This window comes from Aethalodelphis obliquidens, unplaced genomic scaffold, assembly GCF_003676395.1.
Source record: "Aethalodelphis obliquidens isolate GAN/ISIS:26980383/991018 unplaced genomic scaffold, ASM367639v1 scaffold42, whole genome shotgun sequence".
NCBI classification, from domain to species: Eukaryota; Metazoa; Chordata; class Mammalia; order Artiodactyla; family Delphinidae; genus Aethalodelphis; species Aethalodelphis obliquidens.
Genome location: NW_020837986.1, coordinates 8,151,675 through 8,172,103, shown reverse-complemented (window position 1 = coordinate 8,172,103; position 20,429 = coordinate 8,151,675). Strand labels below are relative to the sequence as shown.

Genomic DNA, 20,429 nt, shown 5'->3' with positions numbered 1-20,429 from the left:
GACAGATTAAGTGATGCCCAAGGTTACACAGCAAGCAGTGGGATTCACGTCAAGCCTGTGTGACTCCAAAGGCTGTATGCATTCTTTTCACTACACCAGAGGTTTCCAACCCAACTGTTTATCAGAACCAAGGGGAAACAATGTAAGTACAGATTCCTGGGCCTCACACCAGATCTACTGAATCAGAATCTATGTTGGGGGTGGGGTGGAACAGGTATGTTTTGGGAATCTATTATAAAAGTTTGCAAGGTCAGTCTGATGATCCATGAAGTTGCTAAAAGAGTAGAGTAGATCTCAAATGTTCTTACCACACACACAAAAGGGTAATTTTGTGAGGTGATGGAGGTGTTAACTAACCTTATTGTGGTAATCATTCTCAATATATATACACTGATATGTGTATCAAATCGTTACATTGTACATCTTAAACTTTTACAATGTTGTATCTCAATAAAGATGGGGGGAACAAAGAAAAAGAAGGCTAAGTAGGAGTGGAGAGACAGGACTCCCACTTCTACCTAACAGTAATTAGGAGCCCTCCCTCATGGGTGTCAAAGGAGGCTGAGTGAGGAATCTGGACTTCTACCTACACTTGGAAGTAACAAGGTTGGTCCCCCCACCCCTGCCTTATCCTGCCAGAGTGGTTTCAGAGGAAGCCAACTAAAAAGAAGACTTCTATAAGGTCCAGAATCTTAGAACATAATACAAAAATGTCCAGTCAAAAATCATTCACCATACCCAAGAACCAGGAAGATCTCCAAATGAATAAAAAAAGAAAAATCAATCAATATACGTTAACACTAAGATGACAGAGACATTAGAATTACCTGACAAAGTTATTAAAGCAGCTGTGATGAAAATGCTTCAATAAGCGATTATGAACTTGTTTAAAACAAAAGAACAGAAAACCTCAGGAAAGAAATAGAAGATACAAAGAAGAAATAAATTTTAGAACTGAAAAATTCAATAACAAATAAAAAGCTCAGCAGATGGGCTCAACAGGAGAATGGAGGGGACAAAGGAAAGAATCTGTAACATGGAAGACAGAGTAAGAGAAATTACTCAATCTGAACAACAAAGAGAAAACAGACTGAAAAGAGGCTCAGGGACCTATGGGACTATAACAAATGATTTAAGCATCCCAGAATGAGAGAAGAAAAAGGGCAGGGTTGAAAAAGTACTCAAAGCACTGAAAGCTCCCCAAATTTGGCAAGAGAGATAAATCTATATACTCAAGAAGCTGAGTGAACTCTAAACAGGATTACCCCAAAGAAATTTGTACCAATTATAATTAAAATTAAAAGTTGTGAAAACAAATGACAAAAAATCTTGAAAGCAGCCAGAGAAAAATGATACCTTGCCGATACGGGAAAAACTATTTGAATGACACTGGATTTTTCCTCAGAAGCCATGTAGGCCAGAAGGAAGCAACACAATAATTTTCAGGTGCTCAAAAAAAAAAAAGAACTGTCAACACAGAATCCTATACCCAGCAAAAATGTCCATCAGGAAAAAAAAAAAAGAGGAATGAACTGGAAAGATATCCTCAGATGAAGGAAAACTAAGAGAATTTGTCACCAGCAGGCCTACTCTACAAGAATGGCTAAAGGAAATTCTCTAAACAGAAAGGAAATGTTAAAAAAAAAAAAAAAAAAGAATCTTGGAACATCAAAGAGGAAGAAAGAACATGGTAAATAAAAATATGTATAAATACAATAGGTTTTTCTTATTCTTTTAAATTTTCTAAATTGTGTCTGATAGTTAAAGCAAAAATTATAACACTGACTAATGTGGTTCTAAATGTATCTAGAGGAAATATTTCAGACAAATATAAACAGGAAAGGGTAAAGAGACATAAAGGAAGTAAGGTACATATACTTCACTAGACCTGTCAAAAGTAAGTTATATACACATAATATGATACCTAGAAGAACCACTAAAATGGTTATACAAAGAGATACACTCAGAAACACTATAGATAAATTGAATGGAATTCTAAAAAATGTTCAAGTAAAGGAAGTCTGGAGAAAAAAAGAAAATGGAGAAACAAAAAAACAGAACAAACAGAAAACAAAAGAATTAAATTTCAGACTTAACCTCTAACATATCAATAATTATATTAAATATAAAATGTCTAAATACACCAATAAAAAATGACTGTCAGAATTGGTTAAAAAATATGACTTAACTACATGCTGTTTACAAGAAACTCACTTCAAACATAATGATATAGTCAGGTTGAAAGTAAAAAGATGGAAAAAGATATTATCATATAAACATTAATCAAAGGAAAGCAAGACTAGCTATATTAATATCAGATAAAGTGGACTTCAGAGCAAAAAAATTACCAGAGACCAAGAAGGACATTATATAATGATTAAAGGGTAAATCTATGAAGAAGACATAGTAATCTTAAGTGTGTATGCACAAAACAGAGATGCAAAATGTGTGAAGCAAAAATGGATAAAACTGAAAGGAAAAGTATAGGTGGTCACCACAAGTACAGGTGGTGACTTCAACATTCCTCTCTCAACAACTGATAGAATAGCAATTATAACACAAGAGCTCAACTACACCAACCAACATTTACATAATTGACATTTACAGAATACTATTGACAGTAGGATATACATTCTTTTCAAGTATCCACAGAACACACACCAAGATAGACCATATCCTGGACCACAGAATAAACCTCAACAAATTTAAAAGAACTAAAATCATACAGTGTGTTCCCTAACCACGATGGAATCAAACTAGAAATTACTAATAGAGAGAGAACAGGAAAATCTTCACACACCTGGAAATTAAGCAACACATTTCTAAATAATTCATGGACCAAGGAGGAAATGTCACGGGAAATTTTTACAAAATACATGGAAATGAGTGAAAATAAAAGTTCAACAAATCAAAATTTGTAAGACGTAGGTACAGCCATGCTGAAAGGGAAATTTATAGTATTAAATATATATATATATTAGAAAAGAGGAAAGCTCTTAAATGAATATCAATAATCTAAACTCCCACAGCAAGAACCTAGAAAAAGACAAATAAAATAAAATAAAGTAAAGCAAAATAAATCCAAAGCAAGCAGAAGGAAGAAATAATAAAAATCAGAGCAGGAATTGAAGTTTAAAACAAAAAATAGAGAAAATCAATGAACCAAAGAAATGGTTTACAGAGATCAATAAAATTGGCTTCTAACTAGACTGATGGGGGTGGGGGGAGGGAGAGGGAGAGAGAGAGGGAGAGAGAGGGGGAGAGAGGGAAGGAGGGAGGGAGGGAGGGAAGGAGGGAGGGAGGGAGGGAGGGAAGGAGGGAGAGAGAGAGGAATTACCAATACCAGTCCTACAGACTGCAGATATTGAAGGATAATACAGGAATACTACAAATAATTTTATACACATAAATTTGACAGATGAAATGGCAAATTTCTCAAAAAATACAAACTACCACAATTCACACAAGCTGAAATAGATTACTGAACAGCCTTATAAGGAAACTGAATTTATTATTTAAAGACTCCCAAAATCAAAGAAAAAAGAAAGAAGAAGCCTTCAGGCCCAGATGGTTTCACTGCAGATTTCTACCAAGCATTTAAAGAAAATTAACACCAGTTCTACACAATGTTCTAGAAATGGAAGAAGAAGGAACACTTTCCAATCCATTTTATGAAGCTAGTATTACCCTGATACCAAAACTCAATAAAGATAATATAAAAAAATTTTAAAACGGCAGACCAATTTCCCTCACGAATATAGATGCCAAAATCCCAAACAAAATATGAGGAAATATAATTTAGCAGTATGTAAAAAGAATTACACACCATGACAAAGTAGGACTAATTTTCAGGGATGTAAGGCTGGCTCAATATTTGAAAATCAATCACTGTTATTAATATTAACAGGCTAAAGAAGATAAATCACATGATTATATCATCGTCATCTTTCTGACCTCTAAATGTTGAAGTGTCCTAGGACTTAGTCACTGGGCCTCTTTTCTTTCTATACCTGTTCCCCCTATTACTCCCACATTTATAGCTCTACCTCAGATCTCTCCCTTGAGCTCCAGACCCATAAACCCAATTGCCTATGAGATACCTCTACTTGGACAGGCATTTCCAATTAGACATATACAAATCTAAACTCCTGCTCTTACTACCCAAACCAGCTCTTCCCACAGTTCAGTACATACATGCAAACTCCATTCTTATGGTTGCTTAGGCTAAAACCCTTAGGGCCATATAAGCTCTTGCTTCTTTTATACCTCATACCTATGCTGTCAGTTAATCCTGTGATCTCTTCCTCTAAAATATCCCCAGAATCTGACCCTTTCTCACAACCTCCACCCTGGTCTGAGTCTTCCTTTCACCTGAATTATCACAACAGCATAGTCCTCCTGCTCCTACCTTTGCACCCTTACTGTCTATTTTCTACTTAATAGCCACATGCTCCTCTTTTGCTCAAAATGGTCCAATGGACTCTTGTTTCATTCCGAGGAATATCCAAAGTCCTTACTATGGCCTATAGTCCCCCACACGATATGGTCCCTGGCAACTTTTCTAAGCTCATTTCTAGCCTTCTGGTTCACATCACTTGAGCTGTCCTCTTTGCTGGTCCTTGAAAATGCCAATAATGGTCTGACCTCAGGACTCTGCACTTGGTTTTCCCTCTGCCTGGAACATTCACCACATAGCATAGGGCTATGCTATGAAGGCTGTGATCAAATGTCACCATATCAGTGAGGCGTTCTCTGACCTCACTAATGCACGCCTATCCGCCCATACGTGCATTCCTCATACCTCCCTTTATTTTTATTCAAGGCATTTATAACTTTCGGGCTCATTTTACACACATGTTTATCTTCCCCTGCAGAAGGTAAGCTTCCCAGGACATGGATTCTGTCTGTTTGCCTAGAATAGTGCTTCAGACATAGGTTCTCAAAAATTATCGGCTGAATGAATAAATCAACCACTGGCTCGGGAGTGAAGAATTTGGGATAAGATAACCTTGATTTGATTCCTGGTTCTGTCATTTCTTGTGTCCAAGTGACATTGATTACTCACCCATGTTTAATGTTTTCTCATTTGTCAAATACTGATAATAACCCATACCCCACAGGACTGTTGTAAGGATTAAATAAAAGAATGTTCATAATGTGCTTAATACACAGTGACTTGGTATAAAAGTGCTCAGTATATGACACTGTTACTTAATACAGAAAGATGGCCTAGATTTGGACTCAAAGGCCCTAGGTTATAATTATGACTAGATATTGACAGTGATTTTAAGCTATTCACTTGTTTTATATTAATTCACCCAGTCAGCTACGAATAAGGTGCTGGGGTAAAAAAGACAGATAAAGTAGAGTCCCTTCCCTCTAACCTTAGTTATGTGATCTTGGGTAGGTCACCCAAGCTCCCTCAGCCTCATTTGCCAAATGGGAATAACATAATACCTATTGCATAGCTTTGTTGTATTAAACGAGTCACTATGTGAAAACACAGTGTCTAGCCCATAGCAGCAGCTCGTTATGTTGGCTCTGATTATGATGATTCCATTCTGAAGGAGGAAAAGCACCTAAGCAAAGAACAGTGCAGTATGAGCAAAAACAGGCATCAACTAGTACAGTGCCTCCTAACTGGAATCTGCCCACAACTGGTCAGTTCCACTATGATCAAGACATTTAAAAATTCTACTATGTCTACAATAACCTAACTCCCTACCACCACCCCACAGCAGTTAGAAGAACAAATTTCTCTGCTGATGTGATAATTGGAATTTAAAACTTTTTAAACAGTTAAAGGATAGAGTCTCAAATAGTGTTTCTTAAAGGAGGTCAACGAACCCACTGACTTCCTTACCCCACTCCCCCACAAAGTTAACATGTATTACTTAAATTTGAGCAATAGTCAAATGAACCCCCAGAAGGCAGCCTGTAATTCCCTGAATACAACAACCAACTGAGCCGGGAGCACAAGGGTGTGTTTGACGGCGGTCCTGTCACAGACTAAACATCGGAACTGGCCACTAAAGGTGGTCCTGGAGGCCTAGTGGGAGCCCACCGCGTGAGAAGGGGGGGCGTCACCTTTGGAAAAAGAACAGCAAGAGCCAAGGCGTGGAGGCGTGAAAAGTGCACGTGGGTGGCTTGGCAGAACCAAAAAAAGCTTTTTGTGGGGGGCGGCCAGAGAGCAGGACACGTACAGAGGAAGAGTGCTGCTGGGGCCTGCCAGGTGAGGGAGAAAGGTCCCGTTCCATTCCCAGGTCATGATCTCTCTGCCTCAGCATCCCCTCAGGATCCCCCTCTAAGGGTTCGCGGTTGCTGTTTCCCTCTCTTTCGCGCCACTCTCCCTTACCTCGTCTTCCAGCCTTTCCCTCACTCTCGCACCTCCTCTGCCGCGCCGGAAGTGACGCGTAACTCGCGCGCCGCACCGCGCCAGAAAGGTTCTGCGGGAGCGGGAGAAAGGGTTCCGGTGACACTCACTGCGCCGGCGTGCGGGCGCGAGCGGTCAAAGCGCCTTCCGGAGGCCGCCGAAGTGCGCCCTTTTCCCTGTCTGTCGCTTTCGGAGTGCTCCGAGCGAGATTCAAAGAGGCATTCGCCACGGGAGGGGTGTTTTACTACACTCTGACCCCCCCCCGGTGCCCCGCCACTCCGGCCCTTGCCCTTTGACCCTGCTCTCGCGGCGGGGTGAGAGGTCGGTGGCCATCTTGTGGCGGCGGTGCGGGCGGCTGTTACTGCGGAGACCCATCCCCTACCCCTCCTGGCCCCCCGGCCGTCTGTCAGTCATAAAGAGTCCCGCAGGCCGCCAGGTGAGGTTCCGGCCTCGTGCCATCGCTCTCCCCGCCGCACTGGGCGGCCCAGGCCGATCCCTGCCGGGCCTCACCGCCGCCACCATGTCCTCCTTCTCCGAGTCGGCGCTGGAGAAGAAGCTCTCAGAGCTGAGCAACTCTCAGCAGAGCGTGCAGACCCTCTCCCTGTGGCTCATCCACCACCGCAAGCACGCGGGACCCATCGTCTCGGTGTGGCACCGCGAGCTCCGCAAAGGTAAACACTCCCTCTACCCCCATGGGTCCTCCTCCCGGGTAGCCCTCTCCCGCACCCCGTCCCGAGGCCCCTCTAGCTTCTTAGCTGAGCCTGGCTTTCCAGGCCTGGGCCTGTGATTGATTGCGCTTCTGAGGTTGGAGACAGTGTTATCCCCATTTCTCGGAGAAGGAAACCGAGGCCTGGGAAGGTTTAAGGTACTTGTCTGAGGTTCCACCGACCGGGGCTCAGGACTCCCAGTTAACCCAGCCGCTTTCCTCTCCGGCTCCTCCTGACACTTGTGACCATTATTCTCTCGGCAGCGTTGAGCGCCTGGTGGAGGGTACAGGCCTTAGCCTGTTGTGTGCCAGGCAGTTGCTGGGCATTCGGAGTAAGATTACCTAGATCGAGCCCTTGGCTCAGTCACTTGCTAGCTGAGTGATATCGGGCAAGTTTCTTCTCTCTAAGCCTCTGTTTTCTCATCTGTCAAAAGAGGACAAGGGTAACTGCCACTTCCAGAGCCTTTATTCTGTGCCAGTCACTGTGCTAGGACCTTATGTATATCCTCGCACTTAGTCCTCAGCACTGCCCTGGGAAGTGGGTACGGTCACTGCCCTTGCAGAGAAGTCAAGGGGCCGCACCACCTAGACCTTGCCTCTCAGGTTCCTCTTCTCATGCAGCTCTCCTTGGTTCTAGGCCCTGCTCAGCATCTGGCAGCCATTGATTGAGCTCAGCCTGTTGTGTGCCAGGCACTGGGTTGGGAGCTTAATAGCATGTTGGCTCCAGAGGCCAAGTGCCTCTGGAGCCTGACTTTGCCATTTACTGAGCCCCCGCAGCTTCACCTCTCTTTGCCTCAGTTTCCTGATCTGTAAAATAGAGATAATGATAACTGATATTTACTGTGCCTTTGTTCTGTGCCAAGTGCAGTACTGATATCATTACATACATTGTCATTTTTTACGGTCTCAGAGTTCTGTGAAGTAGGAGCTCAGCAGATGAGAAAATAACGGAGGCTCAAACAACTTGGGGTGAAGAGTAAACAGGATAATCCACATGAACATCTAGCATGGTGTCAGGCAGAGTGTAGGCACTGGATAAATAATGGTGAGGTGGGATACTGATTACTCAGTGTGGGGCATGTTCTTTGCCTCGAATTGCTTACAGTCTGCTGGGGAAAGATGGGCACCTACACAGCTATCTGATACCCCAGTGAGCTTCATAGCAGAAAGCTGAGCAAATGAAGCTTAGCGCTGTTTTGGACAGCCTGTATGTGGTAGGCCCTTTATAGCATAGGAAGTAACTCTACATGTGTTCTCTGCTATCTGTGAGGTCAGGATGTCACTCTGTTTTACAGATGAGGAAACTGAAGTGGCTAAGTGGTATTTTCAAGGCCTTAGAACCAGTGAGGCTCAGACTACATCAGACTGGCAGACACCAAAATCCAGGATTCTTTCAGGAGACCCAGTTCTAGTCCTCTGGCAGAGACCCCCCCGCCCCCCAAATATCATGTGCTGTACTGAGATGGGGGTCCCCTCAGCCCTCAGGGTAGTTGGCGGATAGATCCTGGGCCTCCCAGAGCCCCATTCATGTACCCCACTGTGCCATTCAGATACCATTTCTGTCATCTGAGATGTGGCGGAAAAATTCGAATTGCTTTCTACAGGATCCTATCTGGTAGGATCTCAGAGGCACGTCAAAATCCACCTCAGATGTCACTTCTGTGAAGCCATCTTGATTCCCCACCTCACCCTATTTGAGATACAGAAAATAAAGAGTACTTTCGTTTATGAAGCTCCTTTAACCCTAATCTCATATGATGAAACCTTAAGTTGTTAGTAGGTCAGCATTATTATCCCCATTTTATAGATGAGAAGATACAGATATGAAGAGGTGAAGTGCTTTGTTCATGAGTGTATAGTTGGGACATTAGCCCAGAGCTCTGAGACGCCGAAACTTGTTTTCAGGTGCCCGGTGCATCAGTGCACTTAATAAGTGAAGGTGATCATCTTACTCCAACCAAACCCGTAGTGCTTTTATTTATTAGAATTAATCTGCATTTATTTCATTCTTACTAGTTATGTCTCTTTCACTGGATTATGTTTTGAGGGAGAAACTAGCTCTTCTAGTTGTCCGTAATGTACACAACATTTAGCATGGTGCCTGTTAACAGAGTTAAAAAATAGTTCAGGTGTTAAATTGTGGTCTCTGGACATCATTTTCATGGCTGAGTAAAGGATCCAAGCGGCACTGTCTAGAGCTTTCTGTGATGAGAGAAATGTTTTATATCTGCTCTGCAACAAGGTAGCCTCTTGCCATGAGCACTTGAAATGTGTGACTAAGGAAGTAAACTTTCAAATAAATACAATTGAAAATTTAGTTCCTGAGTTTTGTTAGCTACAAATTAGGTGTTCAGTAGCCACATGTGGCTAGTGACTATCATACTGGACAGTGCAGAACTACAGGATGCTCTTCCAAGCATCAGTGTACAGTTTCCTAATACCCAGCCTTCCTTCATGAATTGAAAATGCCCCCGCACTGAAGTGGAAAAAGATTTTGTGCCCTAATGTTAGAATTGACTAGCCCTTTAGGTTCTAGCCCACCCTGAATCTTTAAAAATGGACATTTCTATCTATAGCCAAGTCATTTCCTTAAGACATTTCACAAACCATCTCTGTTTTGCCTCCAAATATTTATGAGACTTTAAAAGTTTTCTTTTTCCTGCTTAAGTACTACTTCTATTCATGATGTGTTATTTTCTTTCCATTCCCTAGGAATAATCCTTAATTTATCCCTTTGGGCTCTGTTCTAGGTAGAACTTCTCCCTTTCTTTTTGGAGCAGTTTGGTGTAAAATACCCTAAGATGAACATTTTTTAGTAGTGCTTTTGTACCTTACGTTTGCACTCCTACTACCTTTAGTAGTGCAGGTAAATAGGCCTTTTTTTTTAAAAAAAATTACTTTCTCTAGATGTCAAAACCAGCCAAACAAGTGAAAAATTTTGGTCAGCCAGTAATTTAAACTTTGCTCAATAACTATTTCAACCAGTTTGGAATGGGCCTCGGTAGGGAGTGAAAGAATCCATACTGACATATTGGAAAGACATTTGAACAAGTGAGTTACCACCCAGGGCTGGAGTAGAGGGTGTGTGTGTCGTGTGTATTATGACCTTGTGTGTTCAGGTGCTCTAGGGCTTTGTGGGTTTTTGTTGTTGTTTGTTTGTTTTGACCGCACTGCGAGGCTTGTGGGATCTTAGTTCCCCGACCAGGGATCGAACCCCGGCCCCTCGAAGTGAGAGCGAGGAGTCCTAACCACTGGACCTCCAGGGAATTCCCTTTAGGGTTTTGTTATGTTACCTTTACACACATGGTGCTCATGTTGATTATTCAGGATGCTGGATGTGGAGGGAAAAAGTTTTATCCTAAATTCCCATTGCTAAGTTTGACGGTGATGAGAATTAATTGGCATTGTAGATAGTGAAAACCTTGGCTATCTTAGCTATCACATTTGTAATACTGCAAAATGTTTCAGGTCTTGAATGGCCAAATTGACATTTTACAATATGGATTCTGGGTTTTTTAACATAAAGTATATTAGTCCGATTTGCTTTGTAGAAGTTCTGTTTTACTTTTTTTTTTTTTAATATTTATTTATTTATCTTTGGCTGCTTTGGGTCTTTGTTGCTGCGTGCGGGCTTTTCTCTAGTTGTGGTGAGTGGGGACTACTCTTCGTTGCGGTGCACGTGCTTCTTACTGTGGTGGCTTCCCTTGTTGCGGAGCACAGGCTCTAGATGTGCGGGCTCAGTAGTTGTGGCTCGCGGGCTCTAGAGCGCATGCTCAGTAGTCGTGGTGCATGGGCTTAGTTGCTCCGCGGCATGTGGGATCTTCCTGGACCAGGCTTCCAACCTGTGTCCCCTGCATTGGCAGGCGGATTCTCAACCACTGCGTCACCAGGGAAGCCCTCTTTTACTTTTAAATCTAACTTTCATGGCGTTATAAACTTGGTAGTTTAACTTGCTGCAACATCCTAGAACAAGGTTTGCTTTAAAAAAAAAAAAAAAAGCTTTTTGCCGTAATCATACCTTTGTAGCAACAGTGGGATATTGAAGCTATTGACACTTTTGTTCTGTTTTCGAATAATAATTAGAACAGTTAAAGATAGCTCCAGGTTTTCAATATTCTCATCTGTTGGCCATCTAAACTAGGTTATTATCAGGTTAATACATTTCAGGATATCCATATTTAATTTTATGAGCACTTTAAGTCATCAGTTTCAACTATAACATGCTTTAAAAATCTTGTTTTTAACTTAAGTTATTCTCCTGTAGCCACATTTTAAAATGTCAGATCTTGAGCTTGCTGTGTCAGAATTTATACATGCTGTGTGCATTTCAAAAGAAACAGAAATGGTTTCTGAGAGCAGTGGAGTAAGGACTAGTAATTCAGGTGTAAAGGTTGACATAGGGCTTGCTTGAGTCTTTTGGGCACTTTGGCATTGGAGAAAACTTAATGTTTTGAACTATCTGATTGTGTTATTATTTATTTCTTTTAAAAGAAAACTGGGACCAAAAATGGTAGTGATGTAACTTTACGGTTGAAAAGTTATGTGCATAGAAGCCAGGAAATTCAGTAATGTTCCCCCAAGCAACTGTAACTCAGACATATTGCGTGAAGTTTTTATGGTTTAATGCATGCTACCATATAGAGTAATAGGAAATACTACATTTAGTAGGTATAAGAAAGAAGAATTATATTTTTTATAGGAGCCATAATTTTGCATATCCAGATTTCAGACGTGTGTAAACTTTCAGTGATCGTGTAGCAATAATGTATATTTGAATTTTGAGATAAATATCCATTGGTGCATCTAGAGATTCCTCTGGATTGTAGAGTTGATAACATTGACTGATTATGGTTATTGGAATGTTCAAAGAGAAATTCTTGGTCTAGGAGCATAAATTACAAGTATCTTTTAAAACTGAAACTTAACTCAGTCTTTCATTCTGTGGTATTTGATAATTAACAGTGAGTAAGAAATGCTCATTTTTGCAATATAATAAATGAAAATCTTGGTTTTAACATGTCTTCTGGAGATGTATTGACAGCTTATCCTTTAGGAATTGACTGGAGAATACTGACTGCTTATCCTTTAGGAATTTTCTTTGGATTATCTTAATTTTTACTGCCAATTAATTACCCTGACTAAAATAACACAGAAATTAAGATGCCATATTCTTTTTTTTTTGAAAAACAATTTTATTGAACTATAATTCACATTCCACACAAATCACTCTTTTAGAATATACAATTCAGTGGTTTTTAGTATTTCGCAGTTATGCAACTATCACCACAATCAATTAAAATGGCGTATTCTTGTTTTTTAGTTTTTTCAAAATTGTATTCTCAATCCTGTTTTACTAGACACCTCCAGGAGTCCCTTAAATTGTTTTTTCAAACATAGCAGTCTTGACCTCAAGTAGATAATGCTTGTCTTAGTGTTCTTTAGGAGTAGCTTAGGGCAGAAGAATGGTGGATTGAGAATTTCCTTGGTGTAAGCTAAATTATCTTTTCTTTTTTTCCAGCCAAATCAAATAGAAAGCTTACTTTTCTGTACTTAGCCAATGATGTCATTCAAAACAGTAAAAGGAAAGGACCTGAATTCACTAGAGAATTTGAATCTGTCCTTGTGGATGCTTTTTCTCACGTTGCCAGGTATGTTTTCGGGTTTTTTGTTACATTTTGTTTTTGAATGCATTACCTTTTCCTTTTTGTTCTTTCTTTTTTGTGTGTGATAGCCTTTGTAACTTGACAACTTCATACTTTAAAGAGAGGTACTTTATAGAGAGTTGCAGAGGCCAAATTGTGGTTCTATATTTTGCCTGAACCCTTGAGAACTATCTCAGACAAGTAAATATTTTGATGCGTTGAAGGGACTCAGTCTAGCACTTGAAGCACATCTTTTCTCCTAGATGTATTCACTATTGAATTCACTTCTTGAATGTGGTACTTTCCTTGGTTTGGCTGAGTTGCCTCATTAGTTTATGGTCAAAAAACAAAGCTAAATAGTACAAGGGAACTTTCCAGTAACAAAGCCTTAATGGCTGTGCCTTTGTTTTTACTTACTTCTGGATGTCTACATGTCTAACTTACTAAAAATAGTAGTCATTACTGTACCTGCAAAGATAGTAATTATTAGTGTGGAAAGTAGATATTTGCTCTGGCTCTGTCATATTAAGTGTGTGCCACTATTGTGTTTTGTGACAGAGGACGGGGGTGGGTAGAGCATACTTATAGCTGATATCACGGAAACTATACATTTAATTAAAAGTTTTACAAATCACTTTTATTTATTTAAAAACAAACTGTTTTTTGTAGATATAAGTTAGTTGCCTAGGAGGAGCAAAGAAAAACTATTTTTCACTAGAATATTAATAGGTAAGCAAATCAAACAAAACATCTTTGCCAAAGGAAACTGGGAAGGGTGAGAAGGAGACTAGTGGGTTAAACGAAAATTGTTCTAAGGTCTAGAGTGTATGTGAAAGACCTTAAGTGTGAAAGTAAGTCTGGCATTCTGTGAAAGATTTGGAAAGTTTGAAGGAGTGAAATGAGAACTCCAAAAGATTTTAAAGAAATGACATCTAGCTTTGTAGAGATGGATAAAAGATTTTTGTTAGTCAACTGGCTTTTTTTTTTTTTTTTTGAACATGGATACTGAAAAAGCAGAATGTTTGGGGACTTGAAAAAATACTGAGTTGTCATAACAGAGAATAAGCTTAGAACAGACTACTAGAGTAGCCCTCTGAAATTGGAGACAGGCATTTTCCTGTTTTGAGGAGAGTCAGTTCAGTTTCCTAGACGTTGGCTGTAGCTCTGCCTCCAACACTGAGTGGCCTTGGATGTGTTGTGTAGCTTTTTGAGCCCACATTTCCATGTTAGTTAAAAGGGAATGTCACCACCTGTCTCATTAGAGTTGTGAGGGTAAAGTAAAACAACAATGCTCAATCCACAGTCTTTGCCCATTCATGGGAGTATACTATATTATAAACTATATGAAGAGAAAGACTGTTTCTTTTTTGTTCTTTCCTGTATTCCAGACACCCAATAGAGTATCTGGCACAGAGCTACTGGGTTTTGTACCTTCGGGAACACCATTTAGATAGTCTTGATGTGAATGGTGGTCTGTCCTGGCACAGAGTAGGGATTCAGTAAGTAGTTGTTGAATGAGTTAATAAATTTAGGGTATAAGAAATTGACTAAAGTAATTCCCTATAGGGATAGTAAACATAACATTTTTCCTTAAAAATTTAACAGTAATCATAAGCTGCTCCCAAATCAGAAAAGTGTAAGTAGAAAAGCGGATGGGAGAGGGGGGATGAGCAATACCAGGATTAAAAATTTTTCTACTTGGTTATCATCTTAAAACCTAGCTAGGAGGCATTGTAAAAATGTCTTGGCAAATTCTGTGGCTTTATGGGGAAAATAGACCTGATCCTTTTAAATAAAAATAGATAGCTCTATTACCTTTCTTTTTTGCATTCTTCTAGTTCTTTTAAGGTCCTGTTCATATATTATATTCAAGGTCCCCATGTCTCTAAGCTCTCTCCCCACCCCCACCCCCATTATTAGAATAGAAAGTCCAGCCACACCACTTCAGTCCTGATGCACCTTATCAACAGTAAAAAGTGCTCTCTGTACAGTTTTTCTGTGGCCAATTGATGAACAAAGATAGTAGACCCATTAATATTGACTAAAATAGATTAGGAATCTCTTTATGATAATTTCCTACCTCCTCCCTCAAACCTCCTACCCCCTAGGAAAGAAACAACAAACCTCTCAAGTCAGAGAAAGCTGCCAAGCTCATGGGGTGGTTTTAATTTGAATAGCAGTTTAAGTAACCAGACTTTAAACTTATTTTCCATACAAATGCCTTCTTGTTTTCTTCTCAGTTGGGAGATAGTTGTGCACTTAATCTTTCCTTCAAGATGTATTTAGGTACCTTTGTGCAAAGTACTGATCCAGACACTAGGGGGGCAAGCAGTGAACAAGGCAGGCAAGGACAAAATGAGTAAGATACTTTCAGAGAGTGATAATATGGACATAATAAAATAGAATGACGTTCTTGAGTGGGATCTCTTCTAGTGTGGTGAAGGAAGGCCTCTCTAAGGAAGTGACATTTGAGGTAATCATGCAAAATAGGAATAGCTATTAAAAAGAACCTAAGGTACAAATAATCTTGGCATGTTAAGAGGATCAGAATGAAGGCCATTGTGGTTAGAACACAAGGAACAGAGGGGAAGTCATATCCAGGTGAGATCAGAGAGGCAGGAAGGTGACAGTCACACATGCCTTGTAAGCCTTGGGAGAGAGTTAGGATTTTGTTCTGATGGGATGTCAGTGAGGAGTTTTAAGCAGGGGAATGATATATTCCAAATGCCTTGTTCAAAGATCCCTCCAGCTTGGGGTGGAGAATGGATTATAAAGGCCAAGGGAGAGGCAGGGACATGAGGTAGAGGGTGTTGCTCTAGTGTAGGCTAGAGATGACATTGGCTAGGATTCAGGAACATTGAGGAGATAATAGCTTCCACTTGTTGAATGTTTACTTTGTTTACTTCATGGGTAGATTTGTGCCCCACCCCCATGTAAAACTGATAGGATTAGTGGGAGCTTGGTAGTGAGGGAAAAGAGAAATCAAAGATTATTTCTAGGTTTTTGACGTGAATATGTGGATGGCTGATGGTGCCGTTTACCGAGGTGGAGTTTGAGGTAAAGATATGGTAGAGGAAATCAAGAGTTTTGTTTTGGCCATGTTAAGTTTGAGATGGCTAATAGATATTCCAAAGGGTGATGCCATATAGGCGGATGGATGAAACAGTCTTGAAGCTCAGTAGGAAATTGATTTCTGGAGACATAAATTTGGAATTATCACCATATACATATTTATTTCCTGTTATAACAGTCGTGGGCCCCCAAGACCACTTCCAGGTCCGGTGACTTGCTAGGAGGACTCACAGGACTTGGGTATAGTCGTGTTCCTGGCTATGATTTATTACAGTGAAAGGATATAAAGCAAAATTAGCAGAAGGGAAAAGGTGCAAGGGATGAAGTCCAGAGGAGACGAGGCATAAGCTTCCAAGAGTCCTTTCATAGTGGAGTCACATAAGACATACTTAATTCCTCCCCCTTTGAACTGTGGCAACAAATGTGAAGTGTTTTCTACCTGAGAAGCCCATTAGAGATGTAGTACCTAGGGATTTTGTTAGGGTTGGTCACAGGCACTCTGCCAAAATTCTAGGCTCCCAGAAGGAAAGCAGGTGTTCAGCATAAACCATACTGTTTGTATAAACAGTTTAAGCACAGTAAACCACCCTTACCAGTTAGGAAATGATAGGAGCACTTCTGAAATCCAGGTTCCGAGATGCCAGTCAAGGGCCAACCTCGTGAGCAGGCCTGCTAAGGGCAGCAGTCTCAGGCCTGCTATGTTAACTCTTTCCCACACAATTGCAAAGGACTGTTTCTGCTCTACCTTTACATGAGGTGCTGTTGGAAGTGCTGAGGATACTTAGAAAGAATTTATGCCCTGAGTAGGCCTGCCATAGGCCTACTGTGCATGGGATAAGAGAGAAGTACACAAATTATAGCGGGTGTACCAAGGCAGTGCCATTAGAGCTGCAGAGGAAGAAAAGGCCCCCATGCTGGCTTGGCAAGCCCTTTGGTATCCAGCTGGCACTTCAAGCAGTAGTCCTACGTGTGTATAACACATACTTTTCACTTTTTAGATCACATTTTCGGTGGTTGAATTTATAAATATTTAGAATTAAGATACTAAGTTGTGTTCTGCAAAATAAGTTACATATGTACTTATTTATCATCTTCCAGTTTATTCATTGATAAGTGGCAAAGATTTTTTGTGTTTTTTCACTTAAAGATTTCTCAAGTTAGAATGGAGTTAATACAACTTGAAAAGATAGCTCCTTGTGTCATAAAATGACTTTTTTGCTTTGGTTGTATCCAATTTCAGGTGCTAAAGTGACTTCCACTTCATTGGAGCTACTTAGGGCAAAACCACATCAGTAAAAAGATTTCTTGACTGTTGTGTCTGTATCTTTAGACCTTAGTTGGCAAAACTTTGATTTACTGTAGTGCTCAAAGAATTAACCTATCATGGTTAATTATGTTCACTAATTAAAGTAGAGCACCCTTTTGGCTGTAGCGTTTAGTGGTGAAAGCCTTTTGAAAATCTTTTGGTTACAACAGGTTTGAGCATCATTATCCACTATACAGTAGTGTGACTGCAGCTGATTAAGACTATCAGTCTTAATCAAGCCCCAAATAGCCCCAGGAATGGTGGATGGTGGTTGGATGGGTATTGTGCCCCTCCCAACCCTTTTAACTAAATCCTTGATAAGAATTTGTTTTCATGATTAGTTTCTCTTTTAAGAGAATTTGCAGAGAACAGATTTTATGTTAAAAGTACCGACCAGTTAAGTTCTGATTAGTTGTGATTTTGTTACAGTAGTTATAATGACTTTATTTTTCTAAAGCCTGCATTTCATCACATTAGGGACTTCCCATTGCCTTCAGGATAAAGGCCACATGTTTAGTATGGAATTTAAGGTCCTCTATAATCTAATTCCACTGTATCCCTCCAGATTCTTCTGCTGTTTCCACCCCCCCACCCCACCCCATATAGTACTTCAGCCACCAGAATTACTCAGAACCTTTTGCTCTTCACCTTGTTCTGTTTTGGGGATTCCATTCAAGCGAGAGGAGAAAGCATGAGCATAGGCACACGTAACAGTGGCAGCAAGTGCTGAGTAGAAAATACTTACCGTTGAGTGTTGCTAGAACATGAAGCCTCAGGTAGGGTGTGGAGAGGTGAGGGGCTGCTGGGTCAAGAATCTAGAGGTCAGGACCTAGGCCTTGTTCTTTGTATTCCAAGCACAGTATTTCAGAAACCTTAATGCGCAGATGAATGCTTAATTGATGTCTGACATGAATGACCTTGATGTGGTAAAATGGTCGTTGAAAGTTAACTAATTGTATGGCCTACTGAAACCTTTCTAACATTTTTCGGAAAAAACATTGCAATTAAATATTTACTGTGCTTGTTCTGGGGCATATAGCAGTGGGGGAAAAAGACAAATCCCTGCCCTTGTGGAAATCCCATTCAAATGGAAAGAGAGTATAAACAACAGGGAAACCATATATATAGCACATCAGAAGATAAATTGTGTGGAGAAAAATTAAGTAGGAGTAGGGAGTGTAATTTTAAGTCGGGAGATGAGAGGATTCACTGAAAAGGTGCTGTGTGAGTATACGCACCTGAAGGAGGAGAGCAAAGGAGCCTTGCCTGGCCTGAGCCTTGGTTCCAAGCTAAGTGCAAAGGTCCTACACTTTAATGGCAGGAGGGCCGGGGAGCTGTTGAGGAGGGAGGGGAGAGTGAGGATAGGTGAGGTCAGAGAAATAATGGGCTGGGCTGAGAAGGGCTTTGTTGTAGGCTTCATTAGGACTTTCACTTTTATTCTGAGGGAGACCAGGAAGAACCATTGGAAGTTTTTAGCAAAGGAGCAACATGATCTACTTTAACACAACAGTTAGGATTGGATTTTTAAAACTTGAGAATAGATGGTTGGAGGACAGGGTGGAAGCAGGGAGACTAGTAATGAGGCTGTTGCAGTAATCAGACAAGAGATGATAGTGGCTTGGATCAGGCTGAGAGCAGAGAAAGAGGTGAGAAGTAATTTGTTTCTAGATATATTTTGAAGATGGAGTAGAGATGTTTTTATTGTAAATATCAAGGTCATATCTTTAAGTTTTATAAATATCAGTGGAAATATTTTCCCCCTTTTCCCCCTCACCCTGACCTCTGACTTAAAAAAAAAAAGCTTTACCAATAATTAATAATTAGTTTGTATGTATCCTGATTTAGTTAGTACTTTAACCCCCAATTTAGTGAAATTTGCCGCTAATAATTCATAAGTAATATAATCTGACCAGCTTAGGCCGAAAACTCATCTCATCTTGAGTGTTAATATAAGTTTTAGAAAAGTGCTGTTAGGGCTGGGGGTGGGTGAAATTCCATCTGAGTTGAATTTTATATGGTTTCTTCTTGAGGTTCCTACTAAAGATATTGACTTAGATACTAAGATGTCAGGGTAACCCTTCTTGTTTATAGTTCCTCAGTGTAAGGTCATTGACATCTAGACAGTCTCACAGAACAGAACAATTCATAGTAACACAGTACATGGTGAGGGAATTTGTTTTCCTTTTGGAAAGTCTTCCGCATGCTTCCACTTGCCGTCTGACACTTTATGGTAAACAACTGCTTCACCCTGAGTGCGAGTTATGGTCATCTCACTGAAAAATAAGAGAGTGATATGTTTTAAGAGAGTAATACGTCAGGAAAAAAAATAGCTTCTTTCATTCAGATATAAATTACAAAGGACTGTACTATGCTCGGTGTGTTCTAAGATTATCTGCTAGACATCTTTGTGTGAATCTGGAATACAGACCTAGCCTGGAATTAAAATAATTATGAAGTAGTTTAAAGTTGAGAGTCTTGACATGTATGTGTGTATGATTGTATTTATACATATTAGAGGTGTTGGTGTGTTAGCATTGATGAGTTATTATGAATTTCTTCCCCACTTTAAACATTTGGTTTTAATCATTGTTTTCCTGTCCTTAAACATTTTGGCCTGCTTTAATTTCCAGCAGCATATCTGGCACTAGATTTCAGTTAATGCCTTGTGAAAAGCAAGCCGTCACAATTGATATGATTGATTTTTGATAATTCTCTGTCAGTAAATATCAGCCTTTGGCTTTTTGCCCTATTTACCCCCATCTTTCAAAGAGGATAAAAGACACAGATTAATTCTGTAACATAATCCCTCTCTCTTCCCTACACACCACAGGAAGAATGTAGTTTCTGGTCAAGTTTTGAATATCCATTAAGTACAGTATGTACCTTACTCTTCCTTCTGTTTTTAAATATGTAAATCATTTAGTCAGTTGTTGGTTGTTTTTTTTTTTTTTTTTAAAGTAAATCTGTCCTAATTAAAAGCAAAAAATCTTAAGCTTATATATATCTTTTCGTCTTTTCTGGGCAGAGAGGCAGATGAAGGCTGTAAAAAACCTTTAGAAAGATTGCTGAACATCTGGCAAGAAAGAAGTGTGTATGGCGGCGAGTTCATACAGCAGCTGAAGCTGTCTATGGAGGACTCCAAGAGCCCTCCCCCCAAAGGTAGAAACATCACCACATGTTTACAGCTCTTGGTCTTTGCCTACTTTCGAATCACATATGAAAAGCTGCAGTGGGGGTTGCTGTGAACCACCAGCGATTATATGATTCTTCAGAGAGAGATGATCATAAACGATGGTGAGAATTTATGTAGTGCTTGCAGTGTGTAAGCCT

At 40.2% G+C, this 20,429-nt stretch overlaps 2 protein-coding genes across 23 annotated transcripts in view; one reads left to right on the top strand and one right to left on the bottom strand.

Annotated features, from left to right (window-relative positions):
• Window positions 1-6,414, bottom strand: part of TTI1 (TELO2 interacting protein 1) — a 45,654-nt gene extending 39,240 nt beyond the window's left edge. The window contains exon 1 of one of the 4 annotated variants that reach the window (XM_027078330.1): window positions 6,356-6,414. The gene's annotated coding sequence lies outside the window, so the exon portion shown is untranslated. Of the gene's footprint in view, window positions 1-6,203; window positions 6,276-6,355 lie in introns of those variants that run through there. The other 3 variants (XM_027078326.1, XM_027078328.1, XM_027078327.1) reach the window with 3 other exon arrangements.
• A 102-nt stretch (window positions 6,415-6,516) lies between these two features.
• The window catches only part of RPRD1B (regulation of nuclear pre-mRNA domain containing 1B), a 77,624-nt gene continuing 63,711 nt past the window's right edge, over window positions 6,517-20,429 (top strand). For 10 of the 19 annotated variants that reach the window (XR_003427097.1, XR_003427101.1, XR_003427098.1 and 7 more), the window contains exons 1-3: window positions 6,517-7,044; window positions 12,598-12,727; window positions 20,125-20,258. Coding sequence is in view for 7 of the 19 variants with exons in the window: in XM_027078323.1 (XP_026934124.1) it covers window positions 6,894-7,044; window positions 12,598-12,727; window positions 20,125-20,258 (415 nt within the window). In the remaining 12 variants the exon portion in view is untranslated. The remainder of the gene's footprint in view (window positions 7,045-12,597; window positions 12,728-20,124; window positions 20,259-20,429) is intronic. The other 9 variants (XR_003427095.1, XR_003427094.1, XR_003427096.1 and 6 more) reach the window with 2 other exon arrangements.